General features: G+C 37.9%; 3 protein-coding genes across 5 annotated transcripts; all 3 read right to left on the bottom strand.

Annotated features, from left to right (window-relative positions):
* Positions 1-734: 734 nt before the first annotated feature.
* Positions 735-6,853, bottom strand: LOC103388654 (matrilin-2). Its single transcript, XM_025061247.1, has 13 exons — positions 6,716-6,853; positions 6,038-6,610; positions 5,791-5,913; positions 4,796-4,918; positions 4,240-4,362; positions 3,671-3,793; positions 3,121-3,243; positions 2,497-2,619; positions 2,132-2,254; positions 1,641-2,051; positions 1,401-1,553; positions 1,101-1,187; positions 735-801 (listed from the first exon to the last, which is right to left on the bottom strand). Exons 1-13 carry the CDS (start codon positions 6,837-6,839, stop codon positions 746-748), a joined length of 2,265 nt encoding a protein of 754 aa, XP_024917015.1. The 5' UTR covers positions 6,840-6,853; the 3' UTR covers positions 735-745.
* A 2,399-nt stretch (positions 6,854-9,252) lies between these two features.
* Positions 9,253-18,308, bottom strand: LOC103388643 (lysosomal-associated transmembrane protein 4B). The gene is made up of 7 exons (XM_008323723.3): positions 16,772-18,308; positions 15,406-15,517; positions 15,056-15,129; positions 14,601-14,723; positions 13,561-13,659; positions 12,760-12,855; positions 9,253-10,408 (listed from the first exon to the last, which is right to left on the bottom strand). Exons 1-7 carry the CDS (start codon positions 16,877-16,879, stop codon positions 10,295-10,297), a joined length of 726 nt encoding a protein of 241 aa, XP_008321945.1. The 5' UTR covers positions 16,880-18,308; the 3' UTR covers positions 9,253-10,294.
* Positions 18,309-18,458: 150 nt separating this feature from the next.
* Positions 18,459-24,492, bottom strand: mtdhb (metadherin b). 3 transcript variants are annotated; one of them, XM_008323720.3, is made up of 13 exons: positions 23,672-24,492; positions 23,389-23,508; positions 22,479-22,560; positions 22,091-22,264; positions 21,888-21,941; positions 21,615-21,782; positions 21,351-21,431; positions 21,018-21,086; positions 20,753-20,868; positions 20,268-20,381; positions 20,054-20,188; positions 19,790-19,916; positions 18,459-19,318 (listed from the first exon to the last, which is right to left on the bottom strand). In XM_008323720.3, the coding sequence occupies exons 1-13, from the start codon at positions 23,999-24,001 to the stop codon at positions 19,254-19,256; spliced, it is 1,635 nt and encodes a 544-aa protein (XP_008321942.1). In that variant the 5' UTR covers positions 24,002-24,492; the 3' UTR covers positions 18,459-19,253. The 3 variants fall into 3 exon arrangements, with proteins under 3 accessions (XP_008321942.1, XP_008321943.1, XP_008321944.1); XM_008323721.3 differs by having other exon boundaries at positions 20,054-20,173; positions 23,672-24,480; XM_008323722.3 differs by lacking the exon at positions 21,018-21,086 and having other exon boundaries at positions 23,672-24,488.
* Positions 24,493-25,249: the final 757 nt, after the last annotated feature.

Genomic DNA, 25,249 nt, shown 5'->3' with positions numbered 1-25,249 from the left:
TAAGAAAGAACCAGTTACTGCAACAATCAGTAACAAAGTTGACTTTATTATAATAAGTGTTTGTCAGATTTTGCTTTAAGGAGATATTTTATTTTATAATTTCCATTGATGAGTTAAATAATTCAGATTACATATTTTAACACATGGATGGACTCACACTCATCGTGTGTCCGATAATTCCACTGTCCATCCAAGTTTTCATTTCAACAAAGCATGTTGAGCTTAAAATGCCATCTTATCGTACCAGCCTCCACAACATGTGTTCAAGGAGGCTCCATCATCAGGTCAGACACATGGCTGGAGTCAGACCAGCCTCACTGAGAACAAAGCAGTGAATACGTGCAACTGACAGACTGACAGAAAATGCAGAGCTGACTAAAATCCACCAACTCTATGAAGATTTATACTTTTGCACATTTTTCCATATTTAATTCCATCATTTGGATTAATCACGCTGACATACATGTACCTGCTGCAATATACAGAAAAATATTTTGTGTGATGTTGATTTTTCTCAATTAATCATGGGTAGTCAGTATTCAATTTGATCATGATTAACAAACACCAGCGCTGTGATTAAACAAAACATCGTTTGACAACCCGTAATAAACACTGTTACAGACAAATATACATTGAATACATAGTGTGTACAAAACAACATCCGTAGCCTGCTGTGCAGGATTAAACAGTCAGTGTTGGCTGTGCTGGAGGTCAGAGGAGAGGCAGATGAGCAAGTTTCTTCATTTCATTTGTGCACAAGTTGGTATTCAAGTGTCTTCATTTTCTCAGATATGGTTTCAAGTAAGTGCAGGTTAAGGAATATAAATGAGAATAAATATACCATTTACACCAAGACTTCAAATGAGCAGTTACTTACGGTACAATTTTAAATATTTTTTTCTGATTTGTTTTTGCGAGGGTTGTATGTATCTGGTTTAATAATGTAAAGAAGTTGGAAAACAAATCCAAAGAGGTGAAGGAGTTAACAGAAGATGTTATAACATTATAGTCCAAAGAAACAGACAAACATGGCAAATTGCTGGGTTAAGGCACAGGTAAAAAACTAAATGTTGAGAACATAATTCTATTTAAAAGGATATTATTCTGCATCAGGTTTATCAACTTCTCACTGACCCGGTTCTGAAACTTGATTATGTTTTCACACAGGCACTGGTTTGGGGATTTTTCTGTGGAGAAAATAGATGCGAAATATTTTTATCTTTGAAAAAAACCTGTCAAACTATCATATCTCTGTTTAAGAAATGGCACAGATTAGTTTAAGTGATGATATATGTTTAAAATATACCAAACACTAGCATTGATATTCACCTAGCAATGACAGTGGGTTGTAGTTATGGACAGTTACGGTTGTCATTCACCTAGGGATTGTTCTGCTTTACCTTTACATATCCTGCTTTTCAGCTTCTTGGTAATTTCTCCCATCTTCTCAAAACCCTCAGCATAATAAAAATGCTTTTCACCAGGCTCTGAAGCGATCTCTCTCAGCTCTTCCTCGATGGCTTTGCCAACACCCAAGGCATAAATGGTGATCCCTGAAGTTACAGGAAAAAAATTGTTACAAACTCCTCAGTGTGAATTTCGTTAAAATGAATAAGGCTGTTGAAGTAAAATAATCATACCAGAATTCTTGGCTTTAGCTGCCCACTCTGAAACGTCATCCTGAGATCTTCCATCTGTAAACACAATGCAGACTCTCTGAACGTCAGGTCTGGCCCCTTCTTTGGCAGAAAAACTGGACTGGAACATGTGACGTAAGGCCGATCCAGTCATTGATCCTTTGCCCATGTACTGCATCCTGGTCACTGCCTGCTTTACACCCTGTACTGTAGTGTACTGGCCCAGAGTAAACTCTGTCCGGACCTTGGTGGAGTACTGGAGCAGACCAACGTGTGTGCCTGTGGCGGAGATGTCCAAAGAGTCCACGATGCTGTTGACAAACTGTTTGACCAGCTCAAAGTTGACGGGGCCAAGGCTCTTGGAGCCGTCGATGATAAAAACCAGATCCATGATTCCATCACTGCACTCCAGTTCTGTCAAGAACACGTCAGAATCACGTTACACAGTTTTTAAGGTAGGTAATATTTGGAGGTTGTTTTTAAATTAGACATACTTTTGCAGTTTCTTCCATCCTCAGCTAAAATAAAACCTTCAAAACATCTGCAGATGTAGGAATGATTGGTGTTGACACACAAATGTTCACAGCTGTGGTCCACTGTCTGACATAGATCCAAACCTGTGAGGGAATGTCCAGAAGATGAGTAATGTTTTGATGACTTGATGATTTGGTCATTTGGAGTTGGTGGATTTGGTCATCATGAAGTAATAAAAAAACAAAACATTTTTGGCTCATCAATAAAACATTATTGTTGTTGTCGCAACTTCTCAAACCCTTGTTACCTTATTCCACACTGTTGTTTTAACTTAAATAAATGTACATCACATTCTTTACGTTCAAGTGGTTTCATTTAGACTCACTCTGACATGTTTTCCCATCCTCTCTCAGTGTGTATCCTTCTCTGCATTTACACACACAGGAGTCTTCAGAGTTCATGAACTCCTGTTCACAGCCATGGGTACCATCAGCACAGTGATCGATCTCTGCGGAGAATATTCAAAATAAGTACAGTAAAAACTGAAATAGAGTATTTAACTGCTGCAGTATGACAGTAATAAAGCTGTCTTCAAAATAACATTGAGATTCTACAAAATTAAACCAGTAAAGACTGTACACATAATGCAGCAGTTGTAAGTACTATTAATACTGCGGTAATGACGGATTTAATAACATGGGTTATTCTCCTCCTCCTCTCTCAAAGATGAGGAGGCTGAGGTGGAGGAGAAGAGGAAGCAGGAACCATCACTGGCAGAGATGAGCTGTTCAAAACAACAACTGAGGTTGAAATGTTTGAACATAAAATACGAGACAAGATGAGATGTTTTGATGCATGCTGAGGACTGACAATGGACAATGATGACAACCTATGTCACAAGCAGGACGAGGGGAAGACCAGAAAACTGTTTTTTGTGTGTGAAGAAAACCCTGGAGCAGGCCACCAAAAGAATAACAAGAAGCAGCAGCTTTAGAAAAAGAAATCTTACTCTGACATGTTTTTCCATCCTCTCTCAGTGTGTATCCTTCCCTGCATTTACACACACAGGAGTCTTCAGAGTTGAAAACATCGTGCTCACAGCCGTGAGTGCCATCAGCACAGTGATCTACCTCTGCAACAGTTAATGAGAATCTTCAAATACAGCATCATCAAACTGGATGTAGCCACCTGGTTACCATAGTCACAAAGAGTCAAAGTCACAGACGGAGCTCCTATGACAATAAAGCTTCAGGCATTTTCCTCAGAGAATCGTGGTCCCAATTGTTAGACCCTGGTCTTTAATGGAAGGGTTTCCGTCCAAATCGTGATAACGTTTAGATGGAAATAAATGACTAAGGATTGGCTGGTGAGTAGCAAAACAGTCCAACAGAAAGGTTGAGACATCTATAAATATATATATTTTTAATTGTACATAATATATAATTTAAAAAAGGCACAAAACATCTGCCTAATTGGCTCTGTCCTAAAGTATCAGCAGGTTTCCTTTTTGAAGTTGTTGGTGATAAAAGTAAAAACAAAAGACAAAACGTGTGACTCACTCTGACATGTTTTTCCATCCTCTCTCAGTGTGTATCCTTCTCTGCATTTACACACACAGGAGTCTTCAGTGTTCATGAACTCCTGTTCACAGCCATGTGTGCCATCAGCACAGTGATCAACCTCTGAGTAACAGTAAATGCAAAAATACCAAAAAAATAAATAAAATAGTGATGTCTGTCATTTTACTTAGATGTGCATGATTTTATAACAGTACTCATTTGTACTGTGTCACTTTATTTCAACTGACAGCTCTACATTTGCAAAAGCAAAGCCATGTGGACCAGAAACTTTACAAAAATATAAAAAGCTAAAAGATTTCTCTATAGTTAGGGCTATAAAAACACATAACTTGGAATGGTTTATAATTTAAGGTGTCTATTGATACCCATAATTTATCAGAACACAAACTATTTTTTTAAAATATTGTCAAACTTAGAGGTAATACATATATACAAAAATTTAGCATATGATTGACCAATGGCTGCCACCTGTCTGAGTATACATCTCATATTTCTATTTCTTTAAATAAATAATTGTCAAAATATTTTTATGACAGAAGGTCACTCACTCTGACATGTTTTCCCATCCTCTCTCAGTGTGTATCCTACTCTGCATTTACACACACAGGAGTCTTCAGTGTTAATGAATTCCTGTTCACAGCCATGGGTACCATCAGCACAGTGATCAATCACTGAGTAACAGCAAGGAAAAAGAAGAAAATAAATCCAGATTATGTCACATATTAAATACAGCCTGCATATTCACATAAACCTAAGACAATGTTTTATTAAAAATGAATTTATTATATCATTACTATTGTTATTATTATGGATGTCCAGCATAAACTTTTTCCCGATATTCGATATGCCGATATTGTCCAAATAATTTGCGTTATATTCTGCCATTTTCCCCAAAACATATCTCGAAAACCAGGCATTTCGTTATCAAGTTTTTATTATTGAAGGAAAAACCAATAATGATTCTTACAGATATTACATAATTCTGCTAATATCTGGCCAATAATATTGGTAGGCTGATATTATTAGACATTATTATTCATATTATTAATGCCTGGCTGGGATCACCTTATAAAGGTGATTGTACGAGAAATCAATAACACTCACCCTGACATGTTTTCCCATCCTCTCTCAGTGTGTATCCTTCTCTGCATCTACACACACAGGAGTCTTCAGTGTTCATGAACTCCTGTTCACAGCCATGGCTGCCATCAGCACAGTGATCAACCTCTACAAAATATACATAAACGGTGTAAAAGAGAAAATACAGCAAGGTATTGCTAGTTTGTACACAATATGATTTTTGAAATCATACTGCATGTGATGTTCTCAGCTGTTCATAAAAAATGGCTGAGACACCTGGTGTTAGCCCGCTGCTCTCTGCTCTGCAAGTGTGGAAAGCGACTGATCAGTGTTTTAGGGATCTTAACTGCAATTGCAGCAAACAGAATAATTTCTAGCTGCAGGCGCTAGTTAACATTTGTAAATTTATAGACAACTTTTGACCAGCTGATCGAGTGGTAGAGACGCGACAATTACAATTTCTTTTGCGCGTATCATTAACAAATTGTAAAGTAATTTAAGGATGTAGAGAACGTTATCCTTTTTGTGAAGCACAGTTAATGGTACAAAAATAAAGAAAGTTAACTTAGCCAGTATCTGATCAACTGTGTCTAAAATCTCAAATCAACAAATCAACGTGCATGCTCTTTCCATTTCAAAAGGCTTAGATGATGTTAAACTTACTTGGGACTAAGTAGGTTCAGCGAACACACGTTATTGTCTCGTTGACTTACAAAACAAATCAAGCTAGGTGACACCAAACAACCAAAATACTTTGCTTTACTCAACTAAATCAAACAAGAAATAAAAATGTGTTCCACCCTTCCTAAAACAAACGACAGAACTCGCGACTTCAAGTAGCCCAAGCACAACAAAAGTATCGGCCGTCATTTTGTTAATTCGTTATTACAACAGGTGCTGCCAGCCAATCAAAGGGCGAGCTTTGGAATCTCCTCCAATTATCCTGTGCTTTTAGCCCATTTTACTTTATATTTATATTACTTTTTTTAAAGGAAATAAAGAAAGAAATGTTCCTTTACCTTTACATGTCTTTCCATCCGGGTTAAGGACGAAGCCTTTTCTGCACTGACACCTGTATGAAGCAGGGCTGCTCACACAGATATGTTGGCACTGATGGTCCACTACTTGACACACCTCTGAACCTGACGCATGTAGAAATACAGTACAGACGGTGCATCGACTCAAATTCGTGCCTAAAAACATATACTATATATATATATATATATATATAAATATATATAATATATAAAGGCTGTCATTCCATACCTCCACAAAGTTTGGACTGAAACACAGATGTGAGTGTTTCTATCTGGCTGAAATTGGCCACCAGGTGCACATGCTCCGAGTGTGGTTCACTCCCAATAGCCTTCAAAATGTTCATGTCCACCCGACCTACACCGATAGCAAAGATCTGGATCCCCGCCTGCCTTGCCTCAGCCGCAATCCCCTCCACTGTGTCCTGAGGCCTTCCATCAGTCACAACCATGGCAATTCGTGGGATGTTAAAACTCGCTGGACGTGCTCCTTCTTCCTCCGTGAAGGCAGTTTCCATGGTGTACTGAATGGCCAGACCAGTCATCGTCCCTGTGGCGAGGTGCTCCATGTTCCTCACTGCTTGCTCCACCTCAGCCTTGGTGGAATAGGTTTTGAGAGAGAACTCAGGCTGGACAATGCTGCCATACTGGAGCAGTCCAACCCTGGTGTCATCAGGTCCAACCTTCAGGAACTGAAGCAAATTGATGATAAAGGTTTTGACCTTCTCGTAGTCATGAGGGCGAATGCTTCTAGAACTGTCAATGACAAAGAAAAAGTCCAGAGGAATGGCTTTGCAAGGGTTCTCTGTAATGAAAAGAATACATGTACGATGTGATGAGTCAACAAAATATATTTCCATTTTAACTTCACCTCTTAGATAGGAATGCAGGCAATATTAAAGTTACTCACCGACTTTGGTTTGAACTGCAGTCACATTTTGCCTCCTAAGGACTAAGGGTCTGAAACGACGTCTCTCAAACCGAACAGCACTACAGCATGCCATTAAGACAAGACTGAAGGCCAGAAACCTCATTCTGAGAAGAGGTGATATCTGCAGTGTTTATAGAGAGAGGAAAAACATGATGAAAGAAAGACTCACCCTGCAAAGAAGCTGTTATACTGTATATGAAGGTCAAAACAGCATCATGGTAGTGTTCAAAGAAGGGCTTTCAAATCACACCTGAAAGATTCATCTGAATTGAAAATACAATTTGGTGAATTATAAAATGCAGGGTTTACAAAGTATTAATCACAAATTACATACATAGATTTTTTTTAAACCATTACCATCAAAGAGAAGCACAAATTTCATTAGGTAATTTGTTTTATATGTTATTATTTTATCCATGCTCAGTCACGTTAAAAAAAAACGGAAGGATTTTCAGATACTCAGATCTATAATTTAAATACAACCGTAGATAATTCAAATGTAAATAAAATTAATGTTTGCCATAATGTCAACCTTAACCACAGAATAGCATTTGTGTTATTCTGTGGTTAAGGTCCTGCACCTTACACTTAGTTTTGATCCAATTATTTTCCTGTGAATTTACAGTGGATCAAATAATTATGTTGTAGTATTACTACTTATTAGTAGTACTCACAGGCTCACTGGTGTTTGTTTTTCAGGTTGGCCATTCATAACTAAAAACATCATCTCTCTGGTGCAGAGACAACGTCTGTGTCAGGAAGTGCTTCATTTAAGTTAATGGCCAAAAGAGATATTAATAGATAGAACTTTCACCTCTGGCATGTTTGACCTGTCCAGCTTCAGATTTCAGGTGTTGGTGTGTAGTTGCTAACACACAACATGTCCCAGGACTTGAGAAAAGGATTTTATAACTTGTGTCCTTATTTGCCATCTTATAATGTCTGTTGGCATGAGTTTCCAAGATGTTTTGCAGCACAGCTGGAGTCATGTGATTTATGAGCGGCTGCTGTTTCTGTTTCTCTAGCCAGTCCCCTGGTGAGACATTAGTGCATCGAGAAACGTCCTCTCTGAAACTTTCCTGTGATCAATTCATAAAGACTCAACGGTAGATGATTCTGTTGATGATGCTGACACTGGTGCATGTTGTGTGGTGTCAGCAGCTCCTGCAGATGATCAGATCTGTGTGTTTGGTAGCTGCTGACCTGAGGCTCTCGGGGGTCACAGATCCATGTTATGTCCCACACACAGCTCCTGATCACTGACCTCATATCTCTATCTGATGCCTCTCTGCCCACGTGTTTCCAGCTCTGAGCTTATTAGAATATTGTATTCTGATGATTGTGATATTGCTCTACGATACTCTACCTGAAGTCCAAGTAGTTTCAGAGGAAATAAGCCACATAACTCCAGGGACTTAGTTATTTGAACACAAACCTTCTCCGAGAGTTTGTTTACTAGCACACACCAAAAAAGCATGTTCCGATTGGTGGATCTTGATCTCTGTTTAGTGCATCATCCATAATGGCTTTTCATGATGGTTTATGTAAGTCACATTGTTTCATAACTTAGATCAGAAGTAAAAACAAACAAGTTTGGATTTCATTTCTATTGAAGTTGTGAAAATAGATTTTCTCCTGAAATATGTACATTAATGCAAGTTAAGTCTGCAGATCTCATTAAAATCATACCAGCTTATGTAAGATTTAACATACAGCACTTACCTTCTTTGCTCTGGAGAATTACAATATCCTCAGCTTAAGGTGTTGAATTCTGGCATAAATTTCCAAAACTGTAAAAGTGTAAATAATTTCCCCAGCAGAGAACAGTGTCTGATCTGTAGCTCCAACCTGTTAAACATGCAAATGGGTGATTGCTCTGCTTTTAACTCCATCTACTCTCTGCTTCTCTCTTCACTCCCCCTCTCACTTCAACCACAGAGACGCCTCTTGTTCTGCTATTGGTAAAACAGTTGCTCTGTGGATTTTCCTTCACTTTCAACTAGGCCTGAGGCAAGTGGACAGATATGTATAGTTACGTAAAACTCACCTGGCACTCAAACTTAAAACTATTAAAAGTCAGGACATTTATGACTATAACCGGAACCTTTTTTGTCAGTATTTCTTATGACTTTCATATTTAATATTTATATTCTGGCAGATACTGTTGAAAAATGTAGAGAAAAATAAAAATTGTACTTCGGAAACTAATAGTCGCTATGATAAGTATTTAAAAATTATAATAGTTATAATTGGTATTATTGTTATTACATATGTTGCACCATTCAGAAGACAAAGCGACACTAGTAAAAATATAAACAACAACAACAGATCAAATAAAACTACAACTCAGTTTAAAATATATAACAAACAACACAAGATTATTCAGGATTCTATTCTGATCTGATCTGTTGTTTTCAAGGTGTGGAAAAAACAAACCTAGTAATAAGTAAAACTATAATTAAAATAAAACAAATAATATGACAAAGAAAAGAAGAAAGAACAACAATTCATTACAATCTGTTTTTAATTGGACTAACAAATGCCATAACATCATGATCCAGCAGCAGCAGTGTCCAGCTTTGACTCGTGTGTCCTCACAGGACCTTTTACATCAGCTCTCCGTTTGCCAACACAACTCCATATGAAGAAGAGACAGACAGTCATCTACTGGCCATAACTAAAAAAACACAGAAGTGCTCTCTGCTTCTTAACTGCAAAGAGGCTGATTCTAGAGTCTAGACAAAAGATTCCCACAATGGACTCATTCAGAGCTTTACTTTGACTTTAAAGACCAACTGATTCCAGATCAGCGTCACGTCTGCACTGACAAAACAGATAAACAGCAGTTCTTGACATTTCAGTAGAAACATACATTCATTCAGGAAACCAAGACAACCCAAACTCCTGATGATTATAACAGACAACCACCTGTAGCTGCAGGAGAATATGACAGAATAAGAAGTTCTTTTAAATATATATATATATATATAAGAACATTTTTCATTTTTCAAATCATGTCAAATTAGAGGCAGTTCTTTGGGAGAAATGTCCAGTCCAGGTGACACTAATGTACACGCAGATCAGTAAAGTGCATGTCATCACAGAAGAGAATCATCACAAAAGTCAGTTCAATCTCAATCAAGAAACACACAAATACTTCTGATTCATTACCATCATTATGTGCACATGTTCAATATTAATATTAAGGTAAAATACAATCTCAGATAAACACAGATAAAAAATATATGGAATCCTTTTCAACAAACCAAATTCTTCTCTTCCAAATTTTTATTTTTACAGATGCATAAAAAGATAATTCTGTATGTAATAATAGTGATGACAGACAAACAATATGGAAGAAATATGTTTTCAACAATAAATACCAGGAAACAATAACATCACTTGGGGGAACACATTAATACGTGTGTGTGTGTGTGTGTGTGTGTGTGAATGAGCAATACTGTGGGTGAGAGTTTGGTAAATACACACTGTTATATGACAGGCAGTATGGTGCTTCTATTTCCTCTGGGTCTGGGAGCAGCATCCAGGGGTTTTTTTTTATGCTGCAGCAGTGATGTAAGGAGGAGGAGGAGGAAAAGGAAGAGGAGGAGGAGGTGGAGGAGTCTGCTTTGTTGGAACACTGACACTGTCATCGTACGGAGGCAGCAGCACCTGGAGAGTAGAGATGCAAATCAAGTTTCAAGAGTATTGGTAGCAGACAACAACACAGCATCTGTTATAAGTCGTTGGCCAAAGGGCCTGGGATGCTCCTCTGAACATTTTATAGTTCAGATTTACATAACTATATGTGAAACATATAACATGATGCAGTGTAACCTTATGTAACTTAATCCAATTTAATGTAGCCTAATATAAGCTCATGTTAAATTACGCCATTAAATGTAACACTATGTTATGCAACATAAAGCAACAAAATGTAACACAATCCACTGTGATATAAGGAAATATATTTTTAAGACTAAAACTGGTGGAACACCACCACCAATGAACAAAAGACAACTAAAGACCAGGTACAGCCCGTGTCAAACTTAAGGCCCGCAGGCTGAATGCAGGCCGCCATGTCACTTTTCCAGTCACCCGCAGGCTGAATGCAGGCCGCCATGTTACTTTTCCAGTCTTCTATGAGGTACAGGCTTTTCTGGAAAACTAAAATATACACAAATGAATTCTGTATTTAAAAAGTAATTGTTCCCTGTCTCTTCTGTAATTTTCACTCAAAACAAGATGAGCTCCTGTGAAACATTTCAGTCAACCCTGGAACCGAACCACAATATATCTGGGATACAGCTACAAATGCTACAAATGAGACTTGTGATGTTTGTTGAGCTCTGATAGAATATGACTGACTGGAAAAGCACAACCCCAGAGGTGAAGCAAATGTCAGGGAGTAAAGAGGCAGAGTCTGTTTTCCCTGCTACCTTTCACTAATGATGTCAGTCTTTTGCAGCGTGGCCTCCAGCTTCTCTCTTTACTGCTCAGGTGTTTTACACATTAGGAACTGTGTGGAGTGTTCTGTTTGGGAGAACCTGCAAACTCATTACGCTCTGCAGAGTAAAGTGCTGCAGGGTAGTGGATTGTTTGAGATGGTGTGGAATGTTACACTGGGAGGAGTTTAGCTCAGCTGCCAGTTGAGGTAAACATATTTCCTAATGAATACATAAAAGTTTATTTATTTATAAGGAAATAGATAGCTTAATTTAAAATATAGAGATTATTGAACAGATACGGTCAAATATGAGCAGTTGATCCCAGAAAAATTAACTTCAAATATTTATTAACCTTCAAACTTCACGTCACTAGAAATGAATAGAAAACTGTTGCAAAACCAATGTGAAAGTAAATAGCTACAGTATGGTGATACTTAACAATAACTAGAGGTTATCTAAAATAATAACTAAAGGTTAGCAAGGAATGAAGACTCATTGTTACTGTTAAAATAGTCATTCATCCAAAAGCAGACCAAAACCTGCTTGAGATTTGTGCCAAAATAGACACATTAAAAGGAACTGTTTGGACATAATACAAAATATTTCTCAAAGGTAAAACATTCTTTGAGAGCTTTGAGCGTGGCTCTCCTTTTTACCTTTATGTTTTAGTGATGACGCATTTGAGCAACATGAGAGCAGTGGTGCAAGAGCCACACACGGATATGAGACAGAGACAGGAGAGACAACAGTAGAGACAGACATGACCGCACTAACACTGAGTCTCATCTCTCCTCATTCCTCTGACTTGGATCAAACTACTAGTGTTCTACTTCCTTCCTCTCTATGTCTGGACGGAATGAGAGGAAATCTTTTTTCCACTCCACATGTTTGGCTGCGTTGACAAGTGTAACAAAAAGCACTGAGTCAAAACCAGACACTGTTTCAGGGAGGAATTCTGGATCCCAATGTAAACAAGCAGCAGAAGGATTTATTGATTATGTGTGTGATAAGAATATGTGAAGAAATATTTAGCTTTTAGCAGAGTGGATGATACTGTACTGTAACACTGTAACTGTAAAAAAAATGTTTTGAATTCTGTCATAGAAAAGAAACATGTTTCAATCATATGAAAGATTTGTATTTAAAGCTAAGGTGGAAACCAGCGGGTGGGTCGGTGGTCTAGTGGGACAGGAAATAAATTAAATCTGTCATAGAGCAGCTTCCTAGAAAACAAAACATGAAGATAAGAAAAACTAAAAGGAATGTCCCTTCAGTTAAAACATGAAAAAACTGCAATTTCAGGTCAACATGGTGAGTTTGTGAATAATTAAAGACAAATGGAATCCCCAGATCTGTTAGACCTTGCAGTTTTCCTTTGGGTCAAATATGCATTCTTCTGCTAAAGGTAGTAAAACTAAACTCTTTTGAATAAAATGCAAATGCCCTGCACATAAGAGGCTAATGTTTGTAGTCCAAGTGATGCCTTCACTGTCCTAGCATAAAGTTAAAAACCTGACTTCAGATAAACACACACATCATCATATCGCCACTGAAGGTTAACAGACAGTGACTCACAGTGGTGTCGTTGGTCGTCACATAGAGTAGAATTTCAGAAGATCCTCGGCCGTTCACGTATCTGTAGCAGTTCCACACACATGTGATGAGGTAGGCCTGGTTCAGACAAGAACACAAGAGACAATGAAGAATATTTATTAGTTTTCAGCAAAGAAAAAAACATGTTTGCATTATTATCCCATTATCGTTAAAATAAGTGTCAAAGATAACAATACAATCAATTAGGCTGGTACAGTCTTAAACAATTGCATGACTTTAACTGTTTTGTTATATTTTTTGTTTATTTTGTGGAAACTAAAATAGAACATCTGTTCACACCAACACCAACATCAAGTTCAAAAAGTACGAATTCAGCAAGGAGATTTCCAAGTTGTTATGAAAAATTTCAAACATTTTAAGACAAATTAAAAATAGTATGCATTTACCTTAATACTAAACCTTCTTTTTTGAGACGTGTTTCGCAGCAGATTAAGTTCAATTTGCATTCGTATTTGGTTAAAAATGATGTATCTATCTGCTACATTAATGTATCCATGCACTAACATTAGCATTAGTCAGACCCAGCTTTAAGCTGCCTGACAGTGACAGTGATTAGACAACATGAATTATTTCAACACCAGACACCACGGATGTTGCATTTTTAATTACCACCTGAGTGCAGTAACCGGAGATATCTCAGATATACAGTGGAGAAGTCTGGTGTTTCTGTTTATTAAACACCCATGGGCTTTTCATGTGTCACTAATTCAACTTTCCATGAACAAAGAGAGAAAAAATGATATTGAAGAGAGAAAATGTTACCTTGAAAGAAAGAATACAGCCTATGAAGACCAGAACCATGAGCACCAGACAGAGATCACTAAGAGCAGCAATTTCCTCCTTGTAGGGGAAGTTCTCAGGCTGAGGAGTCAGAAAAACAAAAGGAGCCTTAGAAATATATTTTGGTAGAGAACAAAAAAACGTTTTAACTAAATGCAGCTGGTAATAATAAAGAAAAAAGAAAAAAAATAGCACCAAACAAAACACTGATGCATGTTTTAAAGAGCAAGAATATAGGGGCTACACCCAAAAAGTGAACTTAACCCAGCAGCTAACCATTAGCTATTTTATTTTAGCTATGTACCCCAGTAAATCAATTTTAGTAACATCAAGCTTTTTGTTACACAAGTATTTGGTTTGGTCAATGAGTACAGTGTCACTGTGTTCTCCAGTGAACCATGAGAGGTCATCAGGTGTGCCATGGAAAAGTCCAGTTTTCCTTAATTGGTCAGAAAACTACTATTATTTGTTAAAGACGACGTCTGTGTTTGTCTTTCTTCAATTACTGTGAGTAAATCAGGGATGTGTTCAACTAAAAAAATACTAAATCAGTACATAATTAAAGAAAAAAATGTTTTCAATATAAAATTAAGACAACTTTAAATAAAGAGATTGGTTTGAGAGATAAAAAACATTCTCTTTTTCTTTTCCTTAACTTCTAGCCTTATTATAATATCTAACAACCTAATGGCTCATGATTAAAAAAAAAAAAGAGTAAAAAAACAGTAAAAAGAGTAAAAACAGATTATTTTTGCTTTTCTGAATGCACAAATTTGATTGGGTGGTTTGACATTGCTCCTTGTTTTTAATTTTTTCATAATATTTGCCTTAGCTGCACTCAATAACATTGTTTAACAAACTGCAACACTTAATTAGCCACAGGCATGGATCACAATAGGAGGGCGTGTGGGTCCGCGTCCAGACCGCAGCCGACCTATTAATGACCTAACAATTACCAGACAAGATTCTAGAGTGTAGAATAAAAAGAAACCTCTTTCAACAGAGAAGCTTCTGTTTCTCACCAGCTGCTGCAGGTAGTCCTGTATCGTGTTGGGGTAAATCACAATGCTGACAGCCACCAGGGTGTTGAGAGCAAAATCAAAGAGTTGATAGCAAAAAAAAGGGATGATCCAAGCAGCGTGGAGCTGAAACACAGATGTTTATTTAGGAGAAGGCTCATGAGGTGTTTCACCAAAACTGTGGACATGAATTCTTCCATAAACTGGGTCAGGAGGGGATTATGGTTGACGACACAGGAGGTTCCATATTCACAACAGATTTAAAATAGGTGTAGGTGTGTGTGTGTGTGTGTAGCAGCAGACCAAATATCAATAAAACAAGTCAGGTTAGTCACATACATTTGTAAAAGTTCTGTGATTTCCAGCTCATTATGGGTTTGACTGGGTGACATGCTTAGTTGTGAGCTTCAGAATTGTTTAAAAAAAAAAACGTCAGAAATAACCAACTGTCAGTTTACCTTGTAAGCACCATATGTGGCCATCCCACAGATGAGAATCATCAGCAGAGAGATGGCTGAGACGATGCACATGTCTGTAGACATGGGAAAAGTCAAGTTAGACTCCAGAGTTATGCAGGTGTTCTGACAGCAATGACTGCTCCCTAGGATGCTTAAATGTTGAGTCATCTTTACTGCATTTTCAATTGCGTATGTGAAATTTCTGGCCTATTGTTTGACTGTTTTTTGTTTTATTTATTCCTGCCTAATTTGTAGCTCATCTTTAGACATTGTACCTTCTGTTTTTTGCCAATTCTTAGCTATCCTACATTTTGCTTATAGTATTGTTTACATCCCTATTTGGGACTTACTGGCATCATCCATGACGTCCAGGTCATTAGCCAATTCAACACTGGTCAGGTGGTACTGCTCAGGATCACTGAGAGCCGTCATCAGGATAAACAGCACCACAGCATTGATGAGCTTAGGGATGGAGCACATATGGTCAGATTATTGCAAGGCCATAATAAAGGTCAAAGAATAGAGTATGAAAGATGCTGAATCTTTTTTATGCAATAAAATCTGTAAATCTGTGACTTAAATAAATCCCTTTCAATGAGTAAAAGAGACAATCATAAACAGGCCTCTGTTTAGGACTAGTCTGAGCAGCTCATTATGCAGTTGACTTATTTATCCCCACTGATCAGGTGAGTGCAATGGAAACTTCTCTGATTTCAACTTACAGCTTGACACAAAACCCTGGTAACTGAAGAGGCTCACCGATAATTTATTCATAAAGAACAGGGGCAGAGAGGATATCTCCACATGTTGGATTTTAATAAACTAATGGGACAAGACATGATTTTCAACTAAATAATCATCTCACACAGTCTGTGTATGAAGAATTATGTGGGATTCACCATATTTTCTGTGAAGGGTCTTATATAGCCGTGGGCTTAGCTTGCCAAAAAAAAAGGCCAAAATTTAAATGAGCTAACATGAATTAAATTAAAATTGGGCAAAAGTTGCTAAAATGTAAATATAAACTGTAAGTAAAACCAAAGCAAGACAGCTGAAATGGGCAAACAATTGTATTTTGTGAGAACTAGCTAAAAGATGGCATCAAATGTAGATATATCCAAATATACAGATTGATCTTAACAAACTCTTAAAATGGTAGCAAATTCACCATTCCCCCCAAAATGATTTCAAATTAAATTCAAACTTTTGCTAGGGTCAAAACAAGCAAATCAAAAGCTAATACCTGGCCCAGACCTATCCCACCCAAAAAGGCTGAATTTATCATTAAGCCTAAAAGTAAGTTGAGACATGTTTACAAATTAGCAAAATATACCAATATTAGCCAAAAGGTGTCAAGTGCATTAACATAACTAGTAGCATTAATTTAAATATTTAAGAAAAGATAACAACAAATTGCCTTAGAAAGAGCTATAAAATATTAAATGGATTTTGATGAACAAAGTTAAGCTAGACGTAGCTAGAGACAAAACGAAAAAATATCGAAAAGAGATAGTTAAACATCATTATCCTACTCTTAATTAATGACATTTTATATAATATATAATAATTTAAAACAAAATATTTTGAAGACCATGCTGTACAACACTCCTGAAAAAACGACATCATTAAAGAGTTGAACTAACAGTCTTATTACAAAACATTGTTAATATAATGTGGGTCAGCAGTTCCACCAGGTGAGGTGTTACTGGAGCTCACCATGTACCAGAGTCCCAGGATGATGGTTCCTGTGCGGACATGGCAGCAGAGGCAGCAGCTGGTGGAGAACCATCGCTCCCAGGGAGAGATCATCGTCATCATTGTCATCCAGCAGAGGCACGGATTTATCACGACTAAACCAACATCTACTAACTGATAAGAACAGGGGAAATCAAACCGTCAACGGACTCAACACTGCCAGACTGACCGCAGTTTATCACTGTGGACAGATGAGCTTAGCGACCACACAGAACATATGCAGCGTTTTAAAGGTACAACGGATGCGTTCTATCAAAATAAAATGAATTCGTGTAGTTTCTTAGGGTTGTGTGTAGCGAGAAACGCAGGGAGCTATAATCAATTATATAATTAAAAACATGCATTACCATATTTAAACAAAAAAAGCAAGTATGCAAATTAAATTCAGTAAAAGCAAACTGATTCACAGTAATGTATTAACTGTTACTCATCATTCGAATGGTTTAAAAGTGCGCCATTATATTGAAACTTTAAAACGCCGTGTTTCCGGTTTAACAGACGTAATCTCTTCATTCTAGGCGCTTCCAAAGGTGAGGATTAAGCTGTTGTACAAACTGTGACGGAAGAGATTTTGTCATCGCAGCCGGTGATGTAACGCTGTAGTTTGTAGACATTTAAGGAGGATGGAGCGTCAAACATTGTAAAAGATTCTGGAGTTGGTTTTACTCTGTCACATAGAACATGTCACAGTACAACTGCATTTGGTTCATACAGCTTTGTTCCTCATTAACGCACTTTTCCTGCCACAGTATATGGAAAATAATTTGTGGTTTCTCAACCTGAAATTGTTGACAGATTTATGTTAAAACACAGAACAATGTACAATATTTGTATCTCGATTAAATATTCTTGAATACAGCCACAGATATGTCAATACATTATGTAGTACAGTGTTTGAGCCTAAGCACATATATTACATCAAAACACCACCAAAATTAAGAGGTCCAACAACATATAAAGAAAAACAATGATCTGTTGGTTACAATTTACTTACTCCCTGGGCTGTTTAGTTGAATACAATCCTAATATACTAGGAGAAATTAAGTCTTTTAAGTCTTTTTTATTACGTTTACAGCCATCTACTGCCACCTAGTGGATGAGTAATTAGTGGCTCAGCTGTTGGGAATCATGGATCTAGTAGTTACATGTTTACAGTCCTCCTGTTAGGAAGCACATGCATCAGATCTGCTGTAAACACAAGAATTTCCTAAATATGGGATCAATAAAGTTCAAATTATTATTATTGTTTGTATTATGTTACAACCAGCCCTTAAGGACAACCGTAATGCTGATATGAATGGAAAAACCTATTCTCTCATTTACACCTATAATACTTGCATACAGAACCTGCAGGTGACAAACAAACACAGCACATGTGAATGTACAGTCCAACTGATTCCTGTGTTTACACCCATCATGTTTGGTTAGATTAAAGTTGACCTTGGTGCAAATGTGGTTGTAGTGCAAGTCTTATCACCCAGAGTTCGGGAGCTCATGGAAACAAGGGCTTTGGTTTACTTTCAAATACACCGTGGCAAAGTTCCTTGACATGAAGGACAACCAGCACACCAATGATCTTTTTGGTGTTAGACAAGAACACTAACCACTTCTGCCACCATGTGGCCAAGGATCATTCCATGACACTAAATATAGAAAAACTGGCCTTTATTATTTATACATATGGCTTTAGCTTTTCTTTTCTTACAAACAGGTTTTACAAAAGATTCTGAAGACGTTCAAATCAATTCCAGGGCGAAAATGCTGATAGAGATGAAGATGTTTCAATGGTACATCGACAATCGGGTGGCTCATACACACATCAGACAAAGTTTGACAGCACAGCACATCAGCTTAGAGACAAACCATGAAAGTTGGTGAAATCTTGGTTCACAGACAGGAAATGCCAAAACATACAGAGCGGTGATGATTTCAATGTTTGTCTATGATGTCACAAATGTATACAACCCACTGAGGCAGCACTGTTTGAGTTACCAGCGCTCCTTGTACAATGATGACTCACACACCAAAATTTAAAAAAAAAAATTACAGGCCAGTTTATCACAGTGGCCTGAATGTTGAGTGGCTCCAAACATGGCGAACATTCTCATGCTCTTAATTTTATAAACAGGTTCAGTTCTTCCTACATGTCTAATGACTATCATACAGCTCCTTCAATCACCTAGTAGATTCAGTAGAATTAGTGGACAGAATCAGTATCTCGTACTCAAGTCATCAACATCACATTAGATTGCACTGCAACTAGGTTCAGTTTTCAATGATCCACTGACTGACACTCGACGAGTAAAACAAAAAAAAAAAGTTTTCAGTTTCCAGACAGGTTTTAAGACAAGTTCATCAAAGACCTCAGTTCAACGTCTTTGTCACAAAAGATGTTGCATAAACAGGGGAAAAGAATTCTGTTGCATACAGAGATTACACCACCTCATGTCTCTCGCCGTGCCTTCTTCTTCTTTGCTGGTTTAGGTGCTTGGCTCTCCTCTGGTTTTTCTAGGGAGTCAGGAAAAAGATTTAGATTTTTTTTCTATTTTAAAATAACACTTTATAAACAGTAGGTGTAAAAACTGCACACACACGCACAACTGCATAATCAAGAGACCTTTTAGTTCATTGCCAGTCATCTGGCACAACAGCTCCTAATGAGCCCACTGTTGTTGTCTAATACGTCAATGTTTTTTTGTGATCCTGTAGAAACAAAGCTCCAGCCTCAGTCTGGCCTTCACACTTTGCCTCCACAGGAAATTGAAATTGAAGTTGAAACATTTTTGTCAAACTAATCAGTCTGTATTGAAAAATTATGTTTACACAATGCCAACTGTGCGGTTTAAGCACAGAGACCTCTAATAATCTGGTTTTGTTTACAGGAAACCTGACAACCTGAACATGCCATGCCATTATTTGATTTTGCTTTGAGATGTTCAGGCAGCTTGTGGCCTCACAGCTAATGTCTAATGTTCTTACTCTGCTCAACTGCAGCTGGAAGGCTGTTCTGCTTAGCTGCGACATCCTTATCCATGGGCTTCTGTGGCACTTGTGTATGAGAGGGTTTGGAAGGTGTGTTTTCCTTCGGTGGTCGCTCCATTTTCACCTGTAAAAGAAAAACAAAATCCTCTAGAGGTGACTGCATAAGAGTACTAAAGTGCTGCAGAGGGAAGATTTGATGCAATATAAGAAACCAGAATAAGTCACAAAAGAGGGTTATTTTTAGACTATAGGTGCACAGACCTCAGTCGCAGCTGTTTTCACAGGCTGGACGACAGCAACATTGTCCTGAGGTGCCGCCTGCTGCTTCTTCTTCTTCTTCACTGAGGTCACTGGTGCTTCCTCTTTCTCTGGCTCCTCACCCTGCACACAATTAACCTTCAGCTGCTACATGATTCCATGATAAAAGTAGGTAAAGGTAAAAAAGGTAAAAGAAATTACTCAATTGACCAGCTACCTGGCCAACCGCTCCATTTTCTTCTGCATTCTTCTTCTTCTTTTTCTTCTTCTTAGCTTTTGTCACTCCATCAGAAGCTGTATCTGTCTTGTTCTTTTCCTCCTCATCTTTGTCCTAAGGAACAAAATGTAGAACATTAACAACACACGCAAAATGTTTCTAAGCAGAAAATGTGTTAGAGGTGAGAAAATTCAAATTCAGAAAAACTATAAAAAGATGAACATTCTCTTTGGAGGACATCTGGGATGTTAACCATTATCCAGTGGGAGAAAAACAATTTCCAAAATCTGACACTTTTTGATCGTTAAAGATATGACAAGTCCAAACATAAATATTGTTTTTCTTAATAGGCACTGAACAAAACATTTTTGGTCTGTTTATATCTAAACTTTTAGCAACTAAAATTTTAGTACTACAAGTCAGAGTGTTACTCAAATAAACAGAAAACCAAAGTGCTTTTTCGTTCTCTTATCTTGCACATTCACCTTCACAGGCTCAGGGAGTGGCTCCTCCTGAACAGGAGGGGGTTTGTGATTGGCCTCCTCATAGTTACCCCAGGCTTCAGACGGGGCGTTCCAATCAGAGTCAGCTGATCCAGTATCTATAAAACCCACAAAATGACAAAAAAATTAAAAAGATGCATTTTTGAACTTACATACATTATTTTATATGTATTATTTATGAATTTATAAATTAATTTTCACAGTGTGGGATCAATAAAATCTGATCTAATCTGATCTAATGCCTTACTGATGCCGGACCACTCATCATCCACTCTGGTCTGACTCAGCCAGGGCAGCTCACTCACTGGGTGAGGCTCTACAAGAGATGAGAGACTGGGACTTAACTAACAGGAGCATACAATGCTCTGTCAAACTACGCCACCTAGAGGTCAGAATTGTATGTCATATACAGGGTTTATTCACTAATGCTCAGGTAATATAAAGCATTTTTCAAGTGAATGTTACACTGAATATTAACAATAGGGTTGTGTTTTCCAAAATGTAAATGTTGTGTTTCAGAATGTGTCTCATGAAAAAAAGCATAATAGATTTCCGACACACATGTGATCCTCTCTTTTACCTGCAGGACTAACTCCAAGTCCAGTGAAGGAGAGACCCATGTCCGATGAGGGTAAACCTCGGTCAATCACAGTCCAGGATTCTGAAACACATACCAATTTAAAAGTAAATATGATGTTGAGGAGTAACAACCGGCCCAGTTTACTGATGCAGGATAATTAAGGCTTATTGAGCAACAGCCCAGGAGTGTGTAACAGTGGCAGCTCTGACAACTCTCACGTGTAGGGTTGAAACATTTAGCTGTTCAGTTGCAGAAAACATTTACCATCAATTTCTGATCTCCACAGGGACATTGGTTCTCGGCTAGCTGTCCAGGTTCCTGGCTTCGTAGAAACGCTCAGAGCAGGAGTCTTAATTGACTGAGCCGGAACAGGAGCAAGAGCAGGAGCAGGAGCAGCAGCAGGAGTCACTGGCGCCACCTCTCTGCTGGGCGCTAAAACCAGGAAACAAGTGATTATCAGTTAACTCTGACAATTTAAACAATTTTTTTTCCTATAGTTGTAAATAGATGGTCATAAATGTTTCAGCAGATAATTACCTTGAGGTATGGGAGCCTCAACTTTCTCCACCTTTGCTTTTTCTTTTGCCTCTCCTTTAAAAGAAAATGAATAACCACATGAGCAAAAGTCAAAATGTGCCAAAAGCATCAACAAAAGCAATACTCCAGTAACAACAACAGGGATAGAGAATACGTTTAAGATAATCTACTCTAACTGAATATACAAAAGACGAGAACATCACCTTTTTTCTTCTTCTGTGTTGCAGGTGCTGGGGTCGCAGACTCTTTCGGAGGCTCTGGAGGATTGTTCACTGGTGTATTTCCTCCACCAGGACTAGCTGAACCATCACTTGAGTTTTTATCCTTCTTTCGTTGCTCTCGCTTTTCCTTGTTACTAACCTTGGTCTCCCAGGTGCCTGGAAGTATAACAAGTTATTCACGCCATTATTGCACAATAGGGTAGGTTATTTGCTCAAAAGCTTGTTGGTTTTCCAGGTTTAAACTACTATATTATAATTGTGATTTTTTAAAATTTCATACAATACAAAGCTGGGTCTTGAGCACGGAGTTACAAACTGTGGACTTTAGATACTTAAATAAAGATGCATTTATAATTGACTAGTGTTTAACCTTCTTCTGGTTCTTTTCCATCTCCGCTCACTGGTTTGGTCTCTTTGGCAGCCTGTTTGGCCTTCTTCTTGGACTTCTTTGTCTACAAGACCATAAAAAGTAGACTCAGATTCTGAAATATAATCTAAAAAGGCATTTACAGTAGTCTAGCAGGTCAAATATTAAAAAGAGAAGGGTCTACAGTGGAGATACTATGCCTTACATATGACTTCGCCTCCAAGAACAGCAACTGGGCAAGTGAAGCCATGGACAGTCAATCACAGCAGCATGCTTCAGCCACTTTCTATTTATAAATGAAATGCCATCCAAGAGCACCTAAATGTGTTACGTTGTTTTTATTAAAAAAAAACATTTATTTACTGGCGACTAGGAAATCAAACTTTGACACTTTTGGTCTGTTTACAAGACTTCCATCATTTTTTGCAAAAAGCTGGCATTTTTTCCTATTCTGGTCTATTCTGTTGTGTAAAATAAAATTAAAAACATTGTAACAGTAAGTCTATGTTAGCTATTCCATGGTCCTTTCACATATTTTGGCTAAAACCCTAGGTTCTAGGTTTTTATATGGTGAGCACATCTAAAAGACAAATCCTGATTCATTTTTCATTTCCAGGTTGAGTGCGAGAGATTTCAGTTTAAATAGGTCAATTCTATTTATTTTGACCTTGGAATGTTTTGTACTGTACTGAATGTACTGTCGTTTTTATCTTCAAGACGAGTAAAACAACTTAAAGGTTTCAACTAAGGGTTGTTCAGTAAAATTGGTTTAATAATCCTCTGTTTGGCACAAAAGCATGTTTAATAACTTTGTCGTAATATTCAGCTTTTTCATTTTACTCAGTTATAATAAAATTGTGGAGTTGATTTTATATCTAGTTGTCATTTGCAGTAATGATGAATGTCGCTTTACCTCTGCAGCTTTTTCAGACTTGACTTCAGCTGGAGGAGACTGCTGATGTGGCACCGATTCCTCTGACACAATGGCTTCTTCTTGTGCTTCGGGAACAGCTCTTCCATTGGGCTGAGCTTTCTGGAAATTAAAATATATATCAAAATGTTTTTATTATATGAATTAGTGTCATGATAAATTACCCGTTCACGATTATACTTATGATGGCTTCACTTGTCAATGGCTGTTAGCAACTAGTCTTGTTAGCTGCACATGCTAACTGACACAGACTTCATTTACGCACCTTTTCCGATTTTTTCCTCTTTTTCTTCGGTTCTTCGGCTTTAGCTGCTTTGCTGACACCACGCACGACTTCAGCTCGGTCATCCACGGTACTCACAGGCGGTCGTTTCCCGAAGAGCCCACGGCAGAGAGAGGCCCAGAGCAGAAGCATTAGCAGCACCCCAGAGCACGCCGCTAACAGGAGCAGCCATGGTGGAATGAGTTCGGGCTTCAGTCCCAGATCCACGCCGAGCTCGGAACGCAGCAACTCTATGCCTTTAGACAAGGCTCCATTCAAACGGTTTGCGAGCAGCTCGACCTGGCGGAAGGCCGCGTCCTGCCACTGCTCCATTTACGTCGCTTTTCCCACCAAACAACACACTGATTGACTGAGAGTCACGCGTCGTTCGCCACCATTAGCCTGCAGTGTTCGCTAAAAATAACGGAACCCCTCTGACATGATGGGAAACAAATGATTCGCCTCCTGCTCCTTCACTAACATTAGCCACGTCCGATTCTGGTCAACGCTTTACCCAATGAAGGCTGTGATGTCAAAGCAAGTTTCGGCTTCTGTCCTCTAAGCTAAAGTCTACCTGTCATCATAAAAACTGTGTAACGATAGATAATCAGCGAATCCAGACAGCGAGTAAATCAGAGTCACCTCATATGGCTCCGTTTGACTGGAGGAGAAACGATGACTTCACTGTTGCTCGCGAAATGCGATGTCAAGCGTATTTCACAGACTATTTTACGTTCCCTGTCTATTTTTCAGTGCACAGTGGTATCTGTTGTTTTTTCCAAACTGTTTGTAAAAATTAAAACGTTTTAATCCCAAACGTTTCATGGACGATATCACCCAGACAAATCATGTGTGTCAATTACTGAGAAGCAAAACGATAATCCTTTTTACGGTTGTTACATGAACGCACCATGATGGTTCCATGACAGCTCCTTAAGATGGGCGGAGCATCGACGTTTTCTTCGCCAATTGGCCAAAACAATCATTTAAAAAATAAACTTTATTCTTTTTGTGTAATTTAATTTATTGTGTACAGTAGTTCATATACATATGTTACCCGGTCTTGATAACAATATTTGTAAAGCGTATTATGCTACACTGTAATCAAGTAAAGCAAATGAAATTTGCTAAAGCACTACCCTATTAAGACAACCAAAAATGAGGACGGTAGAAAACGGCAGTTTAGGAAAAAAAAAGGAACAAATTGGAATGGTAAGGCTACCAAAAACAGTCAGCTACTACGGAATACATTTAGCCAATGATAGCTACATGTCCATAAAGAGAATAAATCTAGGCTCCTTAGCCCTTAAATATTTCTCCAATAAAATATGGTATTTATCAAATTTAATAGGGTCCTTAAATTTGATCAACCTGTGTCATGATCCAAATGCATTTACATAGGATACAAGTTTTTATTAGGAGGCTTAGGCTTGCCATTTCACAACTGAAACTTATTGTTTGAATAACAATATGAAAGACACACAAACAAATTAAAACGGGACAACATATTTGCATCCAAGTTTATTTTGAAATTCCCTAGTCCCCCTGTACAAGAAAAAATGACTTTCCACAAAGGCAGCT

The sequence above is a fragment of the Cynoglossus semilaevis genome, chromosome 13 (genome assembly GCF_000523025.1).
Source record: "Cynoglossus semilaevis isolate Cse_v1.0 chromosome 13, Cse_v1.0, whole genome shotgun sequence".
Taxonomy (NCBI): domain Eukaryota; kingdom Metazoa; phylum Chordata; class Actinopteri; order Pleuronectiformes; family Cynoglossidae; genus Cynoglossus; species Cynoglossus semilaevis.
The sequence above is the reverse complement of the archived record's forward strand: the minus strand, read 5'-3'. Positions and strand labels throughout refer to the sequence as shown.